Raw genomic sequence first — 25,314 nt, forward strand, 5'->3', positions numbered from 1 at the left:
CTGAATCTTAATCAAGTATAATCATTAAAAAGAGTTCAATATTAAATTATGTACCTTTGTTCTTGACTCTAGTAAAGTAAAAATGGCAACAAATGCTTTTATGCTCCCCATTGTCAGCTTGCGGCCTAGGATCGGTCGTTACTCACCTCAGCACCAGCTTCCCCTGATCTCTAGAGCAATCAGATGCCAGGTGCGGCGACGAGTGACACGCTGAGGATTATACCTGGGGTCTGCTAGGACATCCATGTGCTCGCTCCGTAATGTGGTTTCTGCGGTTACCATCATAGACGCAGCCATGACAGTCTGTTTTCACCTAACCCTTTACCCAATGGTAGCGTTCATTGAAGTACCATCTTGTGATACCATTCTCCTGTGTCAGTGCTGCGTCTAAAGCCACAGTGTGTGTACTCAGGGCCGGATTAAGGTCTGTGGGGGCCCCTGGGCAACAAACTTGTGGGGACCCCTTATGCAATGTCCCCAGTAGCAGTGCCCCCAGTAATGGTCCCCCCTATGCAGTGCCCACTGTAGTAATGCCCCTTATATAATGCCCCCAGTAGTGGTCCCCCTATACAGTACCCCCAGACCCAATAGTGGTCCCCCCCTATGCAGTGCCCCCAGTAATGGTCCCCCCTATGCAGTGCCCACTGTAGTAATGGTCCCCCCTATGCAGTGCCCCCAGTAGTGGTCCCCCTATGCAGTGCCCCTTATTTAATGCCCTCAGTAGTGGTTCCCTTATATAGTGCCCCTTATATAGTGCCATCAGACACAGTAATGGTTCCCCCCTATTGCCCCCAGTAGTAGCCACCCCTATTGCCCCCAGTAGTAGCCACCCCTATGCATTGCCCCCAGTAGTACCCCCCCTATGCATTGCCCCCAGTAGTAGTCCACCCCTATACAGTGGGGCCAGTAGTTGTACCCACTATGCATTGACCCTTGAAAACGCCCCCCCAGTGCCCCATGAAGCGGCCCCCTATACAGTGACCCCTATAGTGGAACCCTTATGCAGTGCCCCCTGTAGCCCACCCTCTCCTTATGCACATGCACACACACAAAAAAAAATCACAACTTACCTGACGCTGCGGGGGGAGCCGGAAGTCGGAGCTCATGAGTGAGCTCCAGCCGGCTCCCTCCGTTGACGAAGTAGCCAACGAGAGTCTGTGTGACTCTTATCGGCTGCTGTAACATACACACAGCTGCCGGCGGCGGCTGTGTGTATGTCACTATGTAGTGTGGCCGCGCTAACTGCGCGGTCTACACTACACTAGTGGAGGGGACACTAGCGGCGGGCGCAGACAGCGCACCGCTGCTAGTGGGGGCCCCTCCATGTGTGGGGGCCCAGGGACGACCGCCCCTGTCGCCCCCCCCTTAATCCGGACCTGTGTGTACTTAGTACATCATCCAAGTACCCGCTCATTACACCATCTCCTGTGCCAGCATTGCAACTAAAACCACTAAGTGTGTTCTCTGTACATCACTTCAATACAATCCCCCAATATATTTTCCTGTGCTTGCCCTGTGGTAGTGTTCTTCCATTTTTTCCCACTTGTGCCGGATACCTGACCAGAGAGCCGCGACCTGCCTACTGGGTGCAGTTAAAGCCCAAATCCTGCTTGGAGGAGTCACTGGTGAACACCTCCCAGTGGGTTAGACTCCATGCCTTTGGTCAGGTCTCGCCAACATCCGGTACTGGTGGATGAGGAAGACACTAATCCAGGCCCCTCACATCCTGTTCCCTCCTCAACCTGGGTCCACGTCTTGTAATCTCATGGCGGAGAATCATCTTAGCCAGAGCGTGACACCCATTTTCCCTGCTTTTCCCTACATAATCCCAAAAAATAAAATAAAAAAGGTATTTACATAACTTTGCTGCAAAATATAAAATTACAATAAAATAAAAATGTATAACTATTCTAATTTAAAAGGGTAGATTCCCAAATAAAAAGTTATTCCATGTGACACAATGCACACATGAAATTCAGTCTGAACTAGAACATTTAAATACCACTGGTCATGAATGGGATTACTGTTGTTCATTGTTTTATGTGTCATTTGTTAACAAATTAAAAAGTAAAAAGAAAAATCAAAACAAATTAGCTACAAATAATTATACCACCATGACACAAACAAATAAATGTAAATATACACATGAAGGAAAAGTATAATTTTCAATAACAATGTATATAATTCTTAAGTAAAGAATGATATATTGTAAGTGCAGTGTTTACTGGATTAATTGTGTCAGCTATTTCAATTGCTGGTTGGTAAAGGTAACAGTAGATTGTAAATGCATTTATTTAATTTACACAGAAAGTATATAGAAAACAAATCTCAAGCTTTCATCATCTAGTCCAATAAATATTATGTACTCCAATTCTAATCTGTGTTTAGAATTCATATTCTATAAACCCCCTTTTCATTGTGATGTTTCCATGAAGGAATTTCAGGCAAGCAAATGCTCAAAACCCCACGACATTCCTAAGACATTCCTAACGGTTAAATTAATGAATGGCTCCTTAAGATGCTGGCTTGTACTATATAGAATATCCTGCAGCTCCTTAGACCCTTCATTCAGTGTTGGAAACAAATGTAAAATCTGTTGGATACAAATGTAAAAACAGTCGAAAATGGAGGTGTGATTTCTCTGTGCATACAACAATGCTCAAAAATAAAGTACACAACTCATACACATTACAGTACACGGCAGGAAAACATATATAATAAGTACTCAGGTCAACTGAAGCCTATGAAATGCAAATCGAACTAGACACAAATATAAAAAACATCCTTTATTTTTTTTAAATCGAGTGTTGTGAACACAGGGCCTGATTCAGACCCGCTCGCGAGCACTGAGCGCTCGCAAGCGGGTCGATGGTGCCCTAGTGCGGAGGGAGCTCCATCGTGCGCATGCGCGAGACCCGAATAACGACGGGGTAGCCGTTGTTATGGGTCTCGCACCACAAGGGGCGTGCTGTCGATGGTGAGTGACAGCACGCCCCCTTTGGTGGGTGTGCTGGGGGCGTGGCTGCCAGACGGAGGCGTTCCCATGGGAACGCCTACCGTCTGGGTCCGGCCCCACTGACATCACTAGTTATGTCAGTGGGAGTGATTTTGGCTCTGATAGAGCCAAAATCACTCCAGGGCTTGCGGTCACCGAGACCCTATCGCAGGGTCTCGTCGCAAGCCCGATGGTCGCGATGGGTGGTAACCCACAGCTATGCGAGCGTCCAAAAGGCCGGACGGAAAAAAAAAAACACGCCCTGATTCAGAGCGGGCGCTCGTTCAGAGCGTCCGGCTCTGAATCAGGCCCACTGTAATCATGTCCTGCTATTAGATCATTAGATTGTAGGCTGCAGCAGTTTTACCATATTTGCATAATTGGGTGACATACATGCATTCAGTGAATCAGACACAACCAACAGCCATGATCATCATCAGGCCACAACTTTCACCAAAGATTATCTGCAGATTACCTCCCTCCAAACAGTCGTATTTGCGCTTGGGGAATCAACTTGGCCACAATTCGCATTTACACACCCTTACTGTACTTTAGCCAAATCTATAGACAGCCTCCAACCCACGTCCTGGCTGATTTATTGCATTTAGTCAGAAGAGCATCAAAAAAGACATGCATCGCACAAAAGACATACATGCGTACTACAAAAAAGGAGGTTGCGGTAAAAAAAGCCACAACTTGCATCTATGACCAACTCTGAATGAGGTTCTTATCAGTGGAGTGGCCTGTACTATAGAAATAGATGAACGCTATCTAGATAAAAAGACAATAAAATATATAAAAAACTAAACACATAAAATTATTTCACGTGGTAAAAAAAATAATGTACCACAACAGTGGAATAATATGTAAGTTGCACATAACCTGTAACATAAAAAATAAAAAAAATTGCTGCATCAAAAGTAGTACAAACCGAATCATTGTAATGTCCCAATGAGTACCACACTGCTTGTTCTACTTCATTTTATATATCACATAAGGCACAATCCTATTAAGTGCGAGATGACTCCTGTGAGCCGTTGTCACGGCGAACTCGCTCTGAAAATTACTTATGTAATCCATTCCAAACTTAATAACCATGGGTTAAATGATGTGGAACAGTTATGTGGAGGTGTAAACAATGTTGGGCAGTTACTGTATGTGGAGGTGTAAACGATGTGGGACAGTTATGTGTAGGTGTAAACGATGTGGGACAGAAATGTGGAGGTGTAAACGATATGGGATAGTTATGTGGAGATGTAACCGATGTGGGACAGATATGTGGAGGTTTAAATCAAGTGGAACAGGTATGTTAAGGTATTAATGAGGTGGGACAGGTATGTGGAAGTGTCGTAATGATGGGAGAGGTGTTTTTGAATTTGCCGATGAGAGGTAAAAATGATTGTTCCAACTTTTTACAAACCATTAATAAAAAGTGCAATAAAAGGTAATACTTTCCTTATGGCCACAAACAGCTTTGTATAGGTATACAATCGGGAAGCCAGCTGCTGAAATCCCGGCAGCCGGCTTCCCGACTGCTTTATCCCGCCGTGGGATAAATGACCGGCGTCTATATCTAGACGCCGCTCATTTCCCCGACGCCGGGAGACAGGCGCCCGGCATCCCAATCGAGCGGATGCCGGGCGCCGTGAGTGGACAGCCATGGGGGGGAGGAATAGGGCACCCGGGGGGGACTTAGGGTCAGGCACCCCCCGAGAGGGTTAGGCTAGGGGGAGGAAGGGTTAGGCACCCCCGGGGGGGACTTAGGGTTAGGCACCCCCCAGGGGACTTAGGTTTAGGCAAAGGAGGGGGTTAGGCACTTAGAGGGGGATTAGGGTTAGGCACAGGGGGGGAGGTTAGGGTTAGGCACCCCTAAGGAGGGTTAGGGTTAGGCTGGTTAGGTTAGTTCATACTTACCTCACCACGATCGGGATTTCCAGCGCTGTCAGGCTTCCGCTGCCGGGCTCTGCTGTTTTGTCGGGCTGCCGCTGACGGGATTCGAACTCCTGGGCCATGCGGCAGGCGGCATATCATACAGATTCCCTTGTATATTGTCCTGCTATCTCAGTTGTCACTTACTTGGGGTCCGGAATGGTTTCCCTACTATTTCATGCACTTCTCCCCAGACGCATTTTGGAGAGAAGTTGCACACCCTCACCACGACTACCGAGAATTGCCATTTCTAATTGGATCTCGCATATCTAGGGTGCACGCATTCATGCAATGTATGTGAGTTTCATGGAACTTGCACCTAACAGGATTGAGCCCACAGTGTGACTTCTAGTAACAATGAGCATTTCAAGAAAAAATTATACTATTCACACTGTACAGGCGGAGAATATGATTGCTGCAAAAAGTAGGCAAGAGTCTTACTTCTGAAACCATCTTGTGAATGTACTTCAGTCTCTCTTTGGTGGGTAGAAGCAGTGTGCACCTCTTAAACAATAGACCTGCAGAGCGGTAAAAATAATAAAGCATTAAACTTAACAGACAAGAGCTTATTCTGTTGGCTTCCTGAATTGAGGTTACCATCAATCCTGCGTGCTTTGATTTATTTTTGTAATTATTATTAACACTATTATTACAATTTATTTATAAAGTACCAGCATCTGTAATACCTATCTGCTAATTTTATGACCATTTGAACTCCCTCAAGGGCAATATGCTGCATTATGAAATTATAATAGGTACTCAAAAACTACAAATATCTACAATCTTGATACTTGACAATGTTGTAAGTTGGATATCCCAATTTGAATTCATAGATGCTCTTAGGACTTACCAAACTTTATGTAATTTAAGTGCATCACACTATTTAACTCTAGTCCAATCACAAACATCAGATTTTCCTACAAGCTTTCTGTTTCCCCATGAAAGAAGCATGTCACATTATATATACAATTCATATTACATGCCAGTTAGTGGTAATGGAATTCCTGGTTGTTGACAGTGTTGGCAAAAAACATTAAATTGTTAACGGGAGTTATGGTAAAACAATGCAATGGATACATTTCTAAGGTCTCAGTTGCTAGTAGTTGCCTCACACTGTCCTTGCAAAATCCTTTATAAGCAGAATCTACTCCTAGTCAGACTGAGTTTGTTTGGCTCTAACTGTGCCAACTAATCCTCATGTCTCTAAGGCAACTACTTTTCCTCCCAAAATTTAATTCTAGTACACGCCATGGACTCAGGAAAAACACTGCAAATATATGTGTGTGCTATCTAGAAGTTTTTTCTAAACTTACCCATAGAGCACATTGCAAGGGCAAAAAAAGTTTCTTTACAAAAAGTAACAACTAATTAGAAGCCTATTGTTTTAGTTGGCACTGGTTGTACTTCTATACATCTTAACTTCAGGGTTATACGCATATCAAATGATCAGTTCAAAATCTGTTTCTTCAGCTGCAGGGGTCATCCGAGGACAAATCTACTATATAAGTGTTTCGAGTCTAAATGCTGATTTTAAGCCGCTGGCCAAGATCAGAAACATGACGCCTCTATCTCATTCAATTATATAAGATTTCTGATCTACAGGTAACAACACTTTGTAGAGAAATAAGCACATAAAAATAACTATACCAAAATAAAACAATTAAATGATTCTTGTTCCAACTCCTACAAAACGTTTGGGAAGATGTCCAAGAGATCTTTCAAATTCATTCTCTAGTTTTTATTGGCTTACAGCCATAGAAATTAAAGCCTAAAGTGAAAGCAGAAAAATCACATTTTGAAGGGCATATCTGTTTTATAAAATAAGAACAAATACAGCATATGAAGGCAAACTTGTACATAGCTTTGCTAAAATTTCTACAATAGAAATAAGGATACAAGTTACTCTTTCACTGATATAAATCAAAGAAGCTACATCAAACCAGAACAGGTCGCATCATACATGCTGCCATCATTTCAATCACAAACAGAAGAAAGGGAAAAAGTCCTAGAGATAAATTTAGTAAGATTCGAGTCTGATCGAGTTTTTGTTTTTTTAAACTCGATTTGCCTCGCCGAAACTCGGGTGATTTTCCAGTTTTTAAACTCTCAAATTTACTAAGAAATAAGTTTAGCTGAAAGTGAGTTGGCCAATGGTGAAGCAGATCGAGATTTCTCCCCTAGCAAAACTCTCCTGCAGCCTGTAACAGTGAGATATTTGAAGGCTGCTTGTGTGATCTACCTGTTAAACAAGGCTTAGATCTTTTAAAAAAATGACGTAGGGTCATCGGCCCAAAAGCATAACCAGCCCCAAACTGCTCAGCCAGTCCTGGTTCCTAAAATTGTGGGGAACAAAATGAGTAGGATTCCCCCGTAATTTAGGAACCAGCACCTGGCTGCAGGGCCAGTGCTGGTTTTAAATATAGGATGGGGGGGAATGCGTAGGGGTCCCCCTATATTTAAAATCAGCACCGGACCCAAACCGACCGGGGTGTAATGCCACATCCAGGAGATCCTATCACCGGGTCTCCAGGGCTAAAGCATTAATGCCCCAAGCCGGTCAGCCCAAGCTGGGGATCTCAGGGGAGGTGGGGACCCCCCCCAAGAAGGGGTCCCCCCTCTCCCAAAACCCCAGGCTTAGGCTGAAGCCCGGCGCTCTTCCCTGCACCCCCGGAGCGGTGGGTACGGGGGTAATAATGTGGTAAATAGTTCTAAACTATTGTAATTTACAGTGGAACTACAGGTGCCAGCATGCCTACCCTTTGCACTTGTGGAACTTCAAGTGCCAGCAGGCGGCTGGCAACCGTACCCCCACTGTAAATTAAATAGTTTAAAAACACAGTACACACACACCGTCTAAAGTAAAACTTGATTACACACCTACCTACCTCACTCACACATACTTACCAGTGCCAGCTGGTTCCGTCACCTCCATCCTTGCGCTGGTCTCCGTAGCATCCAGGGTTCTTGGCAAAAAAAACCCAGTTCCCACGCGGGCTGGTCAGTGAGTCAGGAGCCGGAGCCAATCAGCAGCCGCTCTACAGTTAGCAGCCGCTGATTGACTGCTGGCTCCTGACAGTTCACACTGATCAGTCAGGAGCTGGGTAGCGGTGTATGTGGTCACACACATACACCGCTGATTGAAGTATCTTGATCGGGTTGTGGTTTATATTTTGCCAAGAGCCCTGGAGATCCCCAGTTTAGACTGACCGGCTTGAGGTGTTAATGCTTTGGCCCTGGAGACCCGGTGATAGGGTCTCCTGGCTGTGGCATTACACCCTGGTCGGTTTGGGTCCGGTGCTGATTTTAAATATAGGGGGACCCCTATGCATTTTTTGCCCCCTATATTTAAAACCAGCACTGGTCCTGCAGCCAGGTGCTGGTTCCTAAATTATGGGAGAACCCTACTCGTTTTATTCCCCATCATTTTAGGAACCAGGACTGGCTGAGCAGTATGGGTCTGGTTATGCTTTTGGGGGGGACCTTACGTCATTTTTGTGGAATAAAAACACTTTAAATTAGGTACACATGCAGAAACATACACAAATCACACTGATCTGTGTATGTTTCTGCAAAAGTCGCAGCTCAGGAGGTGGTCTATTTGAAACTTAATTTCTCTGCGAGTTTGCTAAAATCTCACCCGAGATTGTAATCTCGATTCTTGGTAAATTCCCGAGTTGCATCTTTTTCATGAAAAGTATTTTAGAGTTTGGCCGATGATGAGTTGATTTGAGTTTGCAATCTCACTCTAGTTTTTCAGTGAAAAATGAAAACTCTCTCCCAAACTCAAACGAGTTTGTCTTTAGTAAATCTGCGAGATGAAAAACATGTCTAAACTCCCCTGAGATTGCAATCTCGACCAAACTCCAATCCTAGTTAATTTACCCCTTAGAGTCAGATAGAGGAGGGGGAAAGGGCTGGGAGGCATAAGAATCCAAGTACCAAATGACAAGGGGCCCATAATGAGGAGCCTTGAGTAGGTGTGGAAAACACATAATGTAACCTACCTTAATAGGAAACATTCAGTTGATTTGAACACCTTCCATATATTTGTCTGGATCTGTAAACCTTCAATGTATCTACCCCATTTCTAATTAAATAATTTAACTTCTCTTTCAATGTTAAAACGGTTTGTTCTCCATACGTGAAATAACACATCCATAAGGCAGCACTTGACTACCCCCAAGTTAGGTGTCTTAGGTGAAATCCAAAAGGTAGGTGTCTTAGGTGAAATCCAATGTCTAAAGATGACTTGCTTAGCCACTGTAACAACGACTGCAAGAAATGGAGTTAGATTATCAACAAAGGGCTGAGTACACCACACAGTAAAGTCGACAAGCAGAATGGCTTCGGCCACTCTGAAGAGTAGTTTATCCCAGAATTTTGCAATCTTCCGGCATTGACAAAAGTTATGTGTTAGAGAGGAGTTAAAACAACGACACTCTGGATAGTCCCCAGATTCCACAGTCACCAGGTAATTCCTGTGAGTAGAAGGGGATATACATCTTATTTAAGGTTTTCAAGTGTGTTCCTGTAAGGTAGCAGAGCCGAGGGCAGACATGATTTTACCTAGTTTTGGGAGAATAACATCTTATCCGGATAACTCATGTCATTTCTGATGCCATATCTGCTCTGTGTTATGCCATAAGAGTTCACATTAGTTTAAATTTGCTCTGAGTACATATAACAAATCTTAAATCTGGTTATTGTGGCAGACATTCTAAAACATCAGGGATGTTGTCAGTAATTTAGGGGGTTACAAGAGATTGGGAGTAATGGCATAATTGTTAAAACATAAAAAAATTGAGAGTGGGGAAAATCATATGCATCATGTAGCTGTTGAATGGAGAGCATGTGGGACCACCTGGGTCAAAAACATTCCTAATGAATAAAATACTGCGGTTAAACCATTTTTTAAATCTGGATTATCTAGTGAAGGAGGAAAGGTCAGGTTACCCCAGAACAGTATATAAGAAGAATACCAGGTTCTATACTAAGACACTTATTAATATTCCACCATGGTATGTAAGTGTCTCTGAGAATAATATCATGAAGGACAGAAGTAAGAATTTAGGAGTATGCAGCAGGGACATAGGGATGGAAGAGGGTCTCTTCCAAGTGTAGAGTCGTAAAAATAACTGCAATAACCAATCAGATATATATCTAAAACAGGCAGACCTTGCAAACGCCCCCCAAACCAACTTGATTTTTAGGTAAATAGGAATTGGTTCTAGGCATTCTTGGGTGTTTGGAGTGCCAGATAAATTTGGAAAACAATTGTGTGCAGTGAAGAGCATCAGCTGTTGTAATCAGAATGGGTAGCATCTGAAGATAGGAAAGCTTGGGGAAAATAACACCCTTAATCACAGTTATGCTGGCCATACATCTGCACGATTTCGGGCCGATTGCCCGATTTTCGACGGGTCTTACGATGGATCCTCTGGAAATCGTGTGTTTTTGGAGTAAGATACGATCCGATGCGCGCTCCCACAGCTCCTATAAACGGATTGTATTAGCAGATGTGCAGCACATATGTTCCATCCTATCATGTGCAGATCGTGCCGTTTATTTTGTGCATGCAATGCATCGTGCATCCATTCAAGTCATTTCAATTACTTTTTCCCTGATGAGTGCGTGAGGCACACGATCGATCGTACGACAGATCGTGTGCTAAGAAAAACAACAAATATGCCGCTGGGACTGCCAGGGAGCTCCGGGGAGTCGGATGGCGAATCTGATCTGATGCTGGTCGCGCAGGTGTATGACCAGCATAACTCGGCCCAATAGGGACAACAAGAGATTTTTCCAATGTTTTAGTTCTGTATGTAGTAACTTTAAAATTGGTGTGTAATTATAAATATAGGGCCTAATTCAATTAACCTTGATATGTTACGTGAGGAAAAGGTTTCTAGCCTCAAGCTTTAATGCCCAGAGTTATTCAATTAGGCCTCTTCCTCGTGCATTAACCTATAGATTCCGTGATAAGTACCTGGATCTTTGGGTTAACGAGTTCCCGACAGCCCCGATAAAGGCAGACTGCGGGCTTATCGCGGGATGCTGCAGGCTGTAATTGAATAGCCCAGGGCACTGCATTATGTCTAATCCTAAATTCGAGCATAATTGAATTCAGCCCATAGAGTTGGGAAAACTGTAATGGGATGTGGATGCTGGGGTATTTTAACTTGGAGTGTGTAGCCATAACATAGATGCAATATGAGGGTGTTGCACCAAAAAAGTAGAAGATGTCAAAGTGGGGTGGACTCAGATTTAGTTATACTAATACAATACTGTATCCTGGTAAACAGCTGAACTTGGAAATGGTGTTGCTCATACCAGGTATGGAATTGAGTGGATTGGATATGGTCAGTGACTAACGCTAACATGCTTTCACAATCACTCACCTTAATAACTGTAAAAACGGAGTCATTTCTAAGTGCTATTGCCTAAGGGTCAAGGGCCAATGCAAATAGGAAGGGAGTAATGGGGCAGTCCAGTCAGGTTCCACATTGTATACATAAAGCTGAGTGAAAGAAAATTATTAGGAAAAACATGAGTGCAGGGGTTAGTGTATAAAAGTACGTAGCTACTGAGTATAAGTATCTGGGAAACCAAAGTGCTTAAGTGTCCCAAGTATCCAAGTGGAAGCTTTTTCAGCATCCAGTGAAAGTAATAGCCTGGGCTCCACTCCTGGGGAGTATCTTCCAAGGATTACAAAATAGTAAGAATTTTCCATATGCTGGTAATAGAACTGCAACCCCAAATAAACCCAGTTGGTCCAGGTTATTTGTGGAGAATAGTTTTCAAGGACTTATTTTTAGAAATAGTTTGCAGTCTATCTTATATGGGGAAATGGATCTATAGGAAGACAGGAGTAGGCAGTTGCGGTCAGGTTTGGCAAGACTTTAATAATAGCAGAATTAAAGTGCAAGGGGATGTCACCATCAGCAATAATAGCAGGAATGCAGTCAGTGAGTCAACAATTCAAGGCTTCAGCAACTTATAAAACTCACTACTGGGACCATCGGGGCCAAGGGACTTCATAGGCTTAAGGCCTTTTATCGCAAATGTGACTTACTCAATGGTAATTGAAAGTGTCAGATTGGGTCTGAATAATTTCTGTAGGAGATATAAAGTCCCCAATGTCTATTTTATTATTATTATTAATCACTTTTATTTACATTTTTTTTTAAATAAATAAAAGCAAAGGGGGAGGGGTACAGTAGAAAAAAAGGTAAACATACATGAAAAAACAAATAAAGAAATAATGCAACATGAACAGAAAATAGCATAAGACACAGACATAAATATTATAATGAGATAGGAGGATTCAGGGATGAAGGGACCTGAAGAGATGGAGGTGAATCCATGAGCAATAAGTTAGTTCCTTCCCCATACATCACAAATTTGCGCCAATTGAACCTTTTCATCAAGGCGGAGGTTGCAAATGTGGAGTATGCATCACCTATGTTTCTATTTGAAATGCATATTGTACTTTATTTTAGAGATGAGCGGTTCAGTTCTACTTGGTTCTTTTTACCAAATTAGCGCAACTTCAGGTTTATCTTATTGGCTATCCAAACCACATGAGAGCCCGATAGTCAATGAGATGCCATTTTCTAAATCCAATCATAACCGAGTAAAAACCGAACTGCTCATCTCTACATTTTTTATGAACTTGTGAATAGAGGGTGAGGAGGGATATTTCCAATTCTGTACAGTAGCGGTCTTGGTTGCAACCAAACTATGTCCGAGCACATAACAATCATGCTTAGGTGTATCTGAGAGATACATGTGAAAAAGAGCTAATGAGGATGAGGGTTTTAATCTGATGGCTAAAACCTCAAAATGCCTGTTTATTAAGTGAGTCAATATCATCTTGTGTGTATAGTTCGCTAAACTGCGCATGCGTAAAATTTGCAATGCGTAAAATTTGCAATGCGCTTGCGCAGACTAGCTGTTACGATCGGAAATATCTCTCTCCTTCAACTTGGCCAGGTCGTTAGTTTGAGTGACAGGATGAGGCGTTTGTGGGTGGTAACAGGGGAAGGTGCTTGTGAACGGGGGAGTGGAGATCCGAACGCAAGCGTGCCTGACTATGCAAACGGCGTTTTATGGGAGTGCATAATTAACAAAGTAGTGTCATAGCACATGTGTCATGGGAGGTTTTTTTACACTGACTTGATCGTAGAGCTTAAGAGAGGGTATGGTCAACCTTAAGCTCTACGACCAGTTCCGATGGTTCCCGATGGTCTCGATTAATCCTTATATGCCCGGAGATGACGTGTAATGTGTACAAGAAGGGGGCATATTTTTTGTCTTACGGCCGCATCCTCCCCTTGGTCGGCCAGCTAACGATCCGATCTTAAGGACGCAACTTGCGAGTGCATCATTTGCATATCTGGCCCCTTTTCCCTTACGACCGTGCGGCCGCAACGACCGACTCTGAATGAGGTCCCAAATGTGTTATTTGTGTACAAAATTCAGGCATTTGAATATAACTGTTCGCGTTAAGGGCCCTAGGTGCAAATTCGATTTTCATGTGTCGCAAATTCTCAGAGATATAGAGGAGGGCTGGAAGATCAGCTAACAAAAATTTCATAAGATCAGGACCCTTTATCGATTCTGTTAGTTCCTCTACCTGCAAATTGTTGTGACGCAACCTATTATGAAGGTCATTTACTTTGGCAATAGTAGATGGTTTGCTGAGATCATTGAGGCCTATTGTTTCAGTTCAGAGATGTCATGAAAATTAACTCTGATACAGTTTTCATTTTCAGAAACCTGGTGAGATGTTAAAGTAGGCTACATTTGGAATTCTGCCACTGCCCCTATAAATTTATCCATCTGTTTTTGCAAGAGGGTTCCATGGTTTCATGAATATCTCCGGTACCTGCTGCAATCCCTCCATTCCGGCTGCCAGCCGCATCCACCAAAAATTTATAACGGGGATGCGATGCTGCCAAATTTACCATCTGAAGATGGGCTACACTTCACATAATTAGCCGGGAGAGGGTTCTCCCAGAACCCCCCCCGTCAATGGAGGGTGCGCTTGTGCAGTCAGCGGGACTGCGCATGCACAGTAGCCCAGGCAGCACTCCCGGCACATCGCAGGGACGGGCTCCTTATGGAGCCCCTGTCCCGGTGTGTGCTGGATAGTACATTCCAAAGCTATGATCACATCTGCAATACGATCATGGGCGGTAATGTCATGCCCAGATCGCATTGCAAATGCAATCATTAATAAATGGGGCACTTGGAGAGATAAGGTGTAGCTATATCTGGTAGAAATTCCAAGTACAGGCAGACCAGGATTAATAACAGAAAAGTATAATAAACATTCCACACCCCAAATATCCAATGGGATGAGGTAAGCAATGCAGGGGAGCTTGTGGATTAAATCCCAGAAGCTAGACCTACAGGAAGACGCGTCCAACCGAGATGGCTGCCAATCGCGCCCCCATATTGTAGGCCTCTTAATATAAATTGATACTACATTATTGATATTCTCCAGAGTTTGTTCACTTGTTTTTGTATAACTAATGTGAAAATTTTCAGTAAGTGGCAATATCAATAATATAATTTGTTACAGTAACTGTACATTAATACCAAGAATTAATGACTGTCTTTCAACTTTCCTGATGTCACCAGCAAATAGTTATGAAATCAAAGTTATCACTAATGCTGCCCATCCACTAGCAGACCTCAAAACAACTGCACGATTACGACATTGTAATCGTGCAGTCGTTTGTCAGTCTGTGTTGTGCCTACACTGAATGAGCAGTCATTAACAGTGTAGGCACATCAACCATCTGCAAACATGCTGAACCTGACGTTATTGTCAGGTTGTCCAGCATGTTTGCCCGATGATAGATGTATAAATGAACAGCGGGAGCGCACATCGATGGTCGTTTTAGACATTTTTGCGAACGATTTGCAAACGATTGAACGATAACGATATTGTTATCGTTCAATCGCTCAATTTAATCTTCTACTGGATGGGCACCTTTACACTCTGTTGCCAGCCTGCAAGCAGGTGAAAAATTAGTGTTCCCCACAAACCCCAACAGCATGCTGGGCTCTAGCACAATAGAGAGGAGGCAGCGTTTTGTTGGAGAGCTAGATGAGAGGTTGCAGTTTATTTTATGTTGTTTACAATAACCAGTGTCGTAACTAGGGTATTTGGAGCCCAGGGCAAATTTGAAAAGGGAGCCCCCCCCATGTGCGTGCACGCGGCAAAAAAATGGGCGTGGTCACTTAAAATTGGGGCGTGTCAATATGACACACCCCTTTATTTTCACGCTGAACATTCCTATCCATATGCACCTTAACCCCAGTAGTACCCCTTATACAGTAACCCCAGTATGCAGTTGTGGTCCCTCTTATGCAGTATCCCCAGTAGTGGTCCCCCTTATGCAGCCCCCAATTAGTTCCCCTTACTCAGTACCCCCAGTAGTGGCCCCCCCAAATGCAGTGCCCCATGTATTGTTCCCCCTTATGCAGTGCCCCCAGTAGCAGTCCCCACAATGCAGGGCGCCCAGTAGCAGTATCCCCTTATGCAGTGCCCTTTATATAGTGCCCCAAGTAGTAGTCCCCCCCCATGCAGTGCCCTTTATATAGTGCCCCAGCAGTAGTCCCCCCATGCAGTTTTCCCAGTAGTGGTCCCCCTTATGCAGGCACCCAGTAGTGATCCCCCCTATCCAGTGCCCCCTGTAGTGGCCCTTCCTATTATTGCCCCCAGTAGTGGTCTCCCCAGTGCAGTGCCTCTAGTAGTAGGCCCCTTTTATAATGCCCCCAGTGGTAGTTCCCCCCCCCAAGTATTAGTCCCCAGTAGAGGTTCCCCATCCCGATTAAGTGCCCCCAGTAGTAGCCCTCCCCAGTAGAGGTCCTCCCAGTAATGGTGCCCCCAGTAGTAGCCACCCCCCTCCCCCGTTGTGCCCCCAGTAGTGCAGACAGGTTTTAAAAATATATATATACTTACCTGAATCCACGCTGCTGCTGCTTCGGTCCGCGACACTGCTCCCGCCGCCGCCCGCCAGTCCTCCCGGGCTGGCGCGCTCAGCATTATGGGAGAGACGTCATGATGTCATGACGTCTGTCCCATTACCCACTGCAGGAGCCGGACGGAAGCCCGGCTCTTGCAGTGGGTGCTGCAGCAGTCAATGAGAGTCTATCTGACTCTCATTGGCTGCTGTTTAACACACGCATCGCCGCCAGCGCTGGCGGCGATGCGTGTGTTATGCACAGCCTGAGTCCGCCTCCTAGAGCTATTGGGCAAGCGCTCAGGGGGAGGGAACGGGCTCAACTGTGCAGCACAGGACCGGCGCTGGAAGCCTAGCACCGGTCCTGTGTAAATGTGTAGCGCTGACCGCACTCACTGCGGTCAGCGCTACACTGGTGGCTAACTAGGGCGGGCCGGACCGTGGCCGGCGGCGCCCCCCCCGCGCCGCCGGTCCCACGGTGCCCAGGGCACGCACCCTGCCCGACCCCCCCTAGTTACGCCACTGACAATAACTCCCCCACAAGCCCTATGAGAGAACTCTCAGTAAAATAAAAATGAAGAAAGCCAGAATCAAAATTTTCTTTTCCTTCTTTAACAGCTGTGAGCAATATCTGAACTAGTGAAGAAAGGTTGGAAAGCCCTCAAGATGTGCTAGTAAGATCTTGTTTATCCATGACATCTTGGAAAACAAAGCTCCTCTGGAATCCTCAGTGAAACCACATGCTCAAAGAACAGAACACCACAAGCTTTATTATAATGTGAAACATGGTTAGGATGCAGAAGGGATACAGTGTCACACAGATTTGGCTGGGTAACAAACTTATCTAAATATTTTCTATATTTGTGTATTGTATGTGTTTTGGAATGCAACTAGCTCTGACATCAAGTATATGTACTTAGGTATGAAGGCAAAAACTATCATTTTATTGTCAAGGCAATAGGAAACATGAATTGAATTACACAGTATTAATTTATTACCAGTTATTTATATATCACATACATAATTTCACAGCACTTTACAGAGAATACAGTATGTGACCATTCACATTCATCCCTGCCCAAGTGGAGCTTACAGTCCCTATCACATACATACACATTAGGGTTACTTTTTTAGTTATGAGCCAATTAACCTACCAGTATATTTTTGGATCACATAAAATGTATTCAACTTTACCTGTCTGTGACAAAGAAAAAGCATTTGACATGTCAGGCCCATGTTTTTATCCTGATAAATAAATGCATTACAGTCACAAAACATACCCATCACTTATAATAAACCTACACAATTTTAGTGGACAGACATTACTGTTTAGACAATATATAAATTAAAAAATGGAATATAAAATCAGTTAATTTTATAGTTGGTTTCTTATGACACTAGAGCTAAGCTAATGCTCAGTAATGTGTTGCAAGACACTTTGACAGTGCTGCTAGTTAGTATGCATATGCATTTAAAATACTAACAGGGTATTAAAACACAAGATAGAGCCATACTTGTCAACTCTCCCTCATTGTCAGGGAGACTCCCTGAAATAGTAGCAATCTCCCTGACTCCATGAAGAGTGTAGTAATCTCCCTGAATGCACCCCCATTATGAAGCTGTTATATTAAAAAAAAGAGATATATATACATTCAAATGGGATCATTAGTATAATTTCCTTGCATTGGTTATAAGGCACAATGGAGCTCATTCATACCCGCTCACTAGATGCGTTAGCTCGCACCCAGCATATGCAAATCCTACGCACGCCTAGCAAGGCAGGTGATCGCACGGCAAGGCATTAGCACGCCCACTATGTCTTGGGGTGCGATCACTTTGTGTATGCAGACGCGAAACCAGCCATTCATAAGATGCCCATTTGCGCACGTCATCTCCTGGAAGTACATGAAACCATTGGTACATCGAGCACCATCGGATGCGATCGCAGCGCTTGAAGTTGACTATACCCTTCTGCAAGCACTGCAATCACTTCAGTGTGAATTTCAACCAGGTGACGTGTACAATGATGTTGCCTGTTAATTATGCACGCCTCTGAAACTGCGTTGAGACACTCAGACACGCCTGCATTCGCACCTCCACTCCCTCGTTTCTAGTCTACCACCCACAAACAGATTCTCCTGTCACTCATTCAGCTGGGCTGCCTATGCTGGGCGAGCGAACGCTTCCCGATCTTTCGCAGTGGTTCGCACACACGCATTGCGATGCATACGCATGCACAAATTGCAAATATTGGCCAGCTACGAGCAAACGCATCCTAGCAAGCGGGTCTGAATTAGCTCCAATGATCCCTATGGCTACATGCATTTTCTGAAGAGTATTAGTGTGTTGCCATCAACAAATAGATCTTATTAATTGCTTTTGGGCTCGCTTGAATTTGGATGTAAGTCAGTTTTATGGCGCTCCTCTAAGATGTAGCAGTACACGCACTCTTTACCGTAGCGCTCATAGGTGTTACTTTCACAATCTCCCTGAAATACTTTTTCAGAAGTAGACAAGTATGGATTCACTTGGGCTTGGAAAAAAAGGATGACAAGTCACAGTTTAATTTCCTTCTAACACCCTCAAGGCGTATTATTTCTATTTCCTGTGCTCAGCCTCAAAAGCACACAATGCTGTGTTATACACAATGCCAAATGAAAGGAAATCATTTTACAACCCAATTATTGCTTACAGTTTACACATAAACAAAGCTGTTTTAGTGTATGGTATACTGCTCTTAAAAAGCAAATAAATGGGTAAGAACATGAAATATAGACTATCCTTTTCAAAAACAAAAAATAAACCCCCAAAAGCAAAATACATTATTGTGAGATGGATCTGGGAAAAATGCAATTGAGATGCATGAACAATTTGGTTATTCAGAACAATAGTTGCAGTTAAATAGCACATGTATTGACAAAAAGCATCTAGACATATTTGAAAATCATATGTATACTTAGACAATATTTTCCTTTTGCACAAGCATGTGAAAATGAGCCCGAAACACATAACAGAATAAAAATGCACTTCATTCTGATATGTCTGCATTGCATAGCCACATGTTCCTAGACTGATGGTACATTTATATATCCCTCTCATGGTTAAATGTCCAAAATCATAGGCAGATGTCATTAATAGCAGATAACTGTAAATGAAAAATAAAGATAAATATTATATAAAAGCTTATTACAGTGCTTGAAAGGTTGTGAACTCTTCAGAATTTTCTATATATCTGCTGAAATTTGGCCTAATACTACCTCAGATTTTCACACGTTTATTGTCTGCATTGTTTTGGGGTTTTTGTCTATATCACCACAACACAGAACTATTGAATGGCTAGGAATAGTGACAAAACGTTAAAGCTATGATTTGTCTCAGCCTAATGCTGCCCATCCACTAGGCGATTAAATCTAGCGATTGAGCGATAACGAAAGTCGTTATTGCTCCATCGCTTGGTAATTGCCTGCAAATCGGGCAGTAAAAGGTTAAAAATGACCAACGATTCACGCGCCTTCTGGTCGTTTTTAACATCAATCATCACCCGAACATGACGGTCAACCTGACGACCGCCGTCAGGTTGCCATGTTCGGGGGATGATTGATCTGCATACACAACGACTGAACGTTCAGTAAATACACTTCACCCCACGGGAGACGACGGTGTTGTAATCGTGCCGTCGTCCACGCATCTAGTAGTGGATGGGCAGCTTGAGGCCCGTATTCAATTAGTTTCGCGTATGCGATAAAGTTTAGCCTACCGGAGTTTTTGCCTACATCGCGTATTTTAGCCACGGAAACTTATCGTGCGCGTACCTGGCAGCTATCCATGTTTTGCTTATCATAGCTCAGAGCAGGGGTAACATATGTTGTGATTGGACAAAACACATGTTTTTATGTGAATTTATGTGATATTTATACATTTTTTATTATTGTGAAATTGTTTATATTAAATGTAATTATTGATTATCTGGTTAGAAAACATCTTTTAATTTCATTTACCCTTTATTTACCTCACCGCTGTATCGCATGTTCTTGGGGATTTTTTATATTGGGTATGACTACACCCATTTAATACAGCTGCTGTGGAAGGGGTACCTATTGAAGCGCCTGTTGTGAAGATTTCTTCACGCTATTTTGTTTGCGGACCCGCGATTAGCCCTTTTTAAACTCCTAAAGACGCGAAAACTGAGACACGCGAAGTCAGAACAGGCAAAAAGTGGTGTCTAAATCGGGGAAGTCATCCTGAACCCCCCAAAAAGATGCGGAAACATTGGGGATCAATAAAGTGGTGCCCGATTAGCCCTAAACAGTTTGGGGTACTTAAGTTTGCACAATTGCCACTATTTAGCGTCTTTGCACAAGTGGTTAAGAATAGCATAAAGCAGTATTTTTTGGAGAAAATAAGTAGTCCTGTCAAATTTGGGGTACTTGAAAATGGGTGCACGCATATTTAAAAGTCGCTAAAGTGAAGTTATAAGAAACGGAAAAAAAGCACCTTCAGCAAACACCTGCAATCAAAAAAACACCTCACCCATACTTGCAGACCCTGCAAGTTTCTATTTCGCTAGTTTTTACGTTTGTACCCCCACTTTGCACTTTTTCGCCTCCATTTTCAAAGTGCTTTTTTGGGGTGTACCTCAATATTTTTTAGGGGGTTTTGAGCAGTTATCCTTTGGGGGTCTATCCCAAGGGTGCTGAGTGGTTTTCCCACCTTTGCACCCCAAAATAGCGATTCTGTACTTTTTTCTCCACCTATTCAGAGGCGAATCTTTTTCGCCTGTTACATTGCATTGCGTTTTTGAGTACGCGAAAAGTATTTGCAATTGAATACGGAGATAACTTTCCGCCTGGCGAAAAGTCGCAATCAGCGAAACTATTTTGCGGATTCTGACTTGTTGCGGCTAATTGAATACGGGCCTAAGAATGTCTTGCAAAAGCTCCCCTTCTTAAAAATAAATCTTCCACTGGAGATCTGTTATGTTGAACTATTGATCTTTGCAATGGTGTATATCAAAGATGGATAGTAACAAAGGAAAATGAGACCTACTTCAGCAAAAAACTCTCAATAGAAGTCTTTGAATGGAGCTACAAACATGAACTCTCCGAGGCTGCGGGGCACTGTTGTGCATTACAAATAAGCAACAATGATAATAGTAAGTATTTTACAGAGTGATATATAGTGGATAGTTACAAAGACAAACCAGCCCTAAAGTCTGTATGTTTCCCAGTTATTCATATCTATAATGGGCCACACATGAGCAGTGGTGTCCCTCCCCGTGGTGACAACTGGTGCCGCAGTGCGATGCGGGCCGCTGGCCGCGGGCAGTCTGTGTGACACAGCTGCACCGCGCGTGTAGCGCTGACCGGATGGAGTTCGGTCAGCGCTACACAGTTACAAACACACAGCCGCCGGCTCCTGCAGCTGTGTGTTTGTTTTGAGTGGCAGCCAATGAGAGTCTGTCAGACTCTCACTGACTGCCGCTGTGCCCACTGCAGGAGCCGCTCCATCTTCCGGCTCCTGCAGTGGGTAATGGGAGAGACGTCATGATGTCATATGACGTCTCTTCCATAATGCAGAGTGGCCTGGCCCGGGAGGACGAGCGGAGGAGCAGATGGTGGCGGCGGGAGCGGGGATTCAGGTTTTTTTTTTTTTATTATTTATTACGTGTGTGTGTGTACTGTGGGAGGGGGGGGACCACTACTGGGGGCACTACAAGGGGGGGGACTACTACTGGGGACACTACAAAGGGGAGAGCACTACTGGGGACACTACAAGGGGTATTACTACTGGGGGCACAACAAGGGGGATCTACTACTTGGGCATTACAAGGGGGGGACTACTACTGGGGGCACTACAAGGGGGAGAGCACTGCTGGGAGCACTACAAGGGGAGAGCACTACTGGGGGCACTATAAGGGGGGGCTGTTACTGGGGGGAACTACAAGGGGGGGCTACTACTGGGGACACTACAAGGGGGGGACTACTACTGGGGGCACTGCATAGGGGGTACCACTACTGGGGGCACTATATTAGGGGCTTACTACTTGGGCGACAAGGGGCACTGCACAGGGGGGACCACTACTGGGGACACTATATAAGAAGCTCACTACTGGGGGCACAAGGGGCACTGCACAGGGGGGACCACTACTGGGGGAACTGTATAAGGGGCACTGCATAGGAGGATCACTACTGGTGGCCTGTATAAGGGGGTCCTCTCCTGGGGCACAGGGAACACTGCATATGGGTACCACTACAGGGGCCTGCCCCATATCTTTATTTTTACTTTACATTAATTCCATATGGACCCGCCTCCTCCCTGGAACACTTGAGGGGGGGCGGCTAAGCACGCACGTGCTCCAGGCACCCTGGCTACACGCTACTCCTCTGCCAGGGCCACCTGCATGCATTTGCCCCCCAGGCTAAAAGTTGCCAGCCAGCCCCTGCCTGGTGTGTATAGGGGAGTGTGGCCTTATGGCCCAAACCCCCGTTTTAGTCACTCCAGGGGTCCCAGAGATGCGGACTGCCCCCGGGGACCAGTCTGTGTGTAGTGCCAGCTCCCTCACTGTGTCAGGCTTCTGTCACTGAGGAAGGAGTCGGCACTTTGCTGTCACCTCTCAGCGTGTGACACCCGGGTATGGCCTCCACCCCCCGCACCCCCTTTGTGATGCTACTACACATGAGTCAAATTAGATTGACACATGGAATGTGGAGGTGTCTTCCTGGTCTGTTACTTTTTTTTTCTTCAATTCTTTGCCCTATTATTAATATATAGTATACTTGCCTACTTTTTATTTTTCCTCCCTGGGAGAAGCCTGGGGAGGAAAAGCAGGTGTTGTGTCATTAAGCCCTGTGCCCTCTCGGTAAATTGCCACAATTGGTGCATATTTAAATAGGGGGCGGGTCCAAATGACGTGATTCTTGCGGAATCACATCATTAAGCCCCGATCCGAAGACCCCCGATCGCCTTGCAAATTCTACCCATTCAGCCCAGGAATGTGGGAGAAGTGCTTACTCTACCGGGGGAGCGGAGGGGGGGGGGGCTACCCAAAAAATGAGGAGCCTCACACGACTTCCAGTAGGGTAGGCATGTATGACTTATAGGGGTCTGACTTTTAGCTGGAGAAAGGGGTTATTAAGAATATCCCATATATAGAAGAGGGAGACCAATGACAAATTACTGATTTCTCTACCAGTCCATCTTTTTTAGTTTGTTACTGCATTCCCATAGCCTTCTATGGGGACTGTGGTGCCTGACCTATTTATTAAGCAGCAGAAAGTAAGATGTCGTTACTCAATACCTTTTAATAGGGCACCTGCGAAGGCAGCGAGGCTTTGCAAGCTCCCGTCTGTATTAGGTCTCACTACACATGTGGATTGCGCATGAATTCCTCGTCTGCTGGTGAGGTGGAAACAACCACAGCTTAGTATCAGGGTTTTTGCCGGTGCTTCTCTTGGTAATTTGCTTACAGTGCACATTCCATGTCACTGCTATATGCAGCAATATGGATTCTTAATTTGTGTGGGGACATCATCATTATTAATGAATAGACCCCTTTGTCATGTTTTATACATCATCCCACTCACCATAATAACTAAATAATCTTCCTGTCCCTTTGGTGCTTAATTAAACAAAAAATTACTAAAAATGTTAAACCATACACTAGTGCAGGCAGCACTACGATAAGTCTACCACCTTCTACATTTGCTGCAATGGTGTATTCTGTACCACCTTCTACATTTGCTGCAATGGTGTATTCTTTACCACCTTCTACATTTGCTGCAATGGTGTATTCTGTACCACCTTCTATTGCTGCAATGGTGTATTCTGTACCACCTTCTACATTTGCTGCAATGGTGTATTCTGTACCACCTTCTACATTTGTTTGGAGTGGTGTATTCTGGACTTCTAATTTTATAAGAAAGTTACAAAAGAAAATGGCTTTGGGTTTAATGTAATAGTCGGCAAGTTGCAGGCACCCGCACATTTTCGGTGATTTAGCCGCTAGATTTAAAGCAGCAATCATTTAAAAGGCAAACGCAGGTTGGATTTGTGACAAGGTCATCAATAAACTTGAGGGTGTCTGCAACTTGCAGACTATTAATTTTAGGTTGCACTTAGATGCTATATATGGCTGCCAAAAGTTAGCTCAATATGTGGGATACATACAGCTTGTCAACAATCACAATGCAGACAAGCAGTATGTGGACCCTGCAATGCCGCCACCGTTAGGTTGACAAAAAAGCATTATATATGTGCCAGCAGTACAACTATAAACATCATGCTAAATGATCATGTTTACAATTGTAGACTAGCTTACAAACAGAAGGGATATTAGCTGTGGTAAAAATTGCACTATAAATATGACTGAAAGATGCAGGAACTAATCTATCTTTTTATAAAAAATGACTATAATGATATATTTTAAAATAATGTATAGGACAACATAACAGAAAACTTCAGCGTGCATAACTATTCACCCTCCTAAACTCAGTACTTTGTCGAGCCACCTTTTGCGGCAATTACAGCTGCAAGTTGCTTTGGATAAGTCTCTATGAGCTTGCTACATCTTGCCCCTGGGATTTTTGTCCATTCCTCAAGACAAAATTGCTCCAGCTCCTTCATGTTGGATGGTTTCCGCTTGTGAACAGCAATCTTCAAGTCTGACCACAGATTCTCAATTGGATTGAGATCTGGGCTTTGACTAGGCCATTCCAACACATTTAAATGTTTCCCCTTAAACCACTCGAGTGTTGCTTTAGCAGTATGCTTCGGGTCATTGTCCTGCTGGAAGGTGAACCTCCGTCCCAGTCTCAAATCACAGGCAGACTGAAAGAGGTTTTGCTCAAGAATATCCCTGTGTTTAGCACCATCCATCTTTCCCTCGACTCGAATCAGTTTCCCAGTCCCTGCTGCTGAAAAACATCCCCACATGTTTTGCTGTGTGGATGGTGTTCTTGGGGTGATGGGATGTGTTGGGTTTTCCTTGGTGGCTGAAAAGTTCAATTTTAGTCTCATCTGACCAGAGCACCTTCCTCCATACATTTGGGGAGTCGCCCACATGCCTTTTGGCAAACTCAAATCGTATCTTCTTATTTTTATCACTAAGTAATGTTTTTTTTCTGCCCACTTTTCCATAAAGCCCAGCTCTATGGAGTGTACGGCTTATTGTGGTCACATGCACGGATACACAAGTCTCTGCTGTGGAACTCTGCAGCTCCTTCAGGGTTACCTTTGGTCTCTGTGCTGCCTCTCTAATTAATGCCCTCCTTGCCCGGTCTGTGAGTTTTGGTGGGCGGCCCTTGGCAGGTTTGTTGTGGTACCATGTTCTTTCCATTTGATGATGATGGATTTGATGGTGCTCCGGGGGATCATACATTTTTTTATAATCCAACCCAGAATTGTACTACTCAACAA

The 25,314-nt window shown here is 44.1% G+C and overlaps 1 protein-coding gene across 1 annotated transcript in view; it reads right to left on the bottom strand.

Moving 5' to 3' along the window:
- The window catches only part of FBXO47 (F-box protein 47), a 179,639-nt gene that overhangs the window by 119,368 nt on the left and 34,957 nt on the right, over nt 1-25,314 (bottom strand). Inside the window, exon 3 of the mRNA XM_088474708.1 lies at nt 5,366-5,442. Coding sequence (XP_088330834.1) covers nt 5,366-5,442 — 77 coding nt within the window. The remainder of the gene's footprint in view (nt 1-5,365; nt 5,443-25,314) is intronic.

Source organism: Taudactylus pleione, unplaced genomic scaffold, assembly GCF_031769625.1.
Source record: "Taudactylus pleione unplaced genomic scaffold, aTauple2 ptg000155l, whole genome shotgun sequence".
NCBI classification, from domain to species: domain Eukaryota; kingdom Metazoa; phylum Chordata; class Amphibia; order Anura; family Myobatrachidae; genus Taudactylus; species Taudactylus pleione.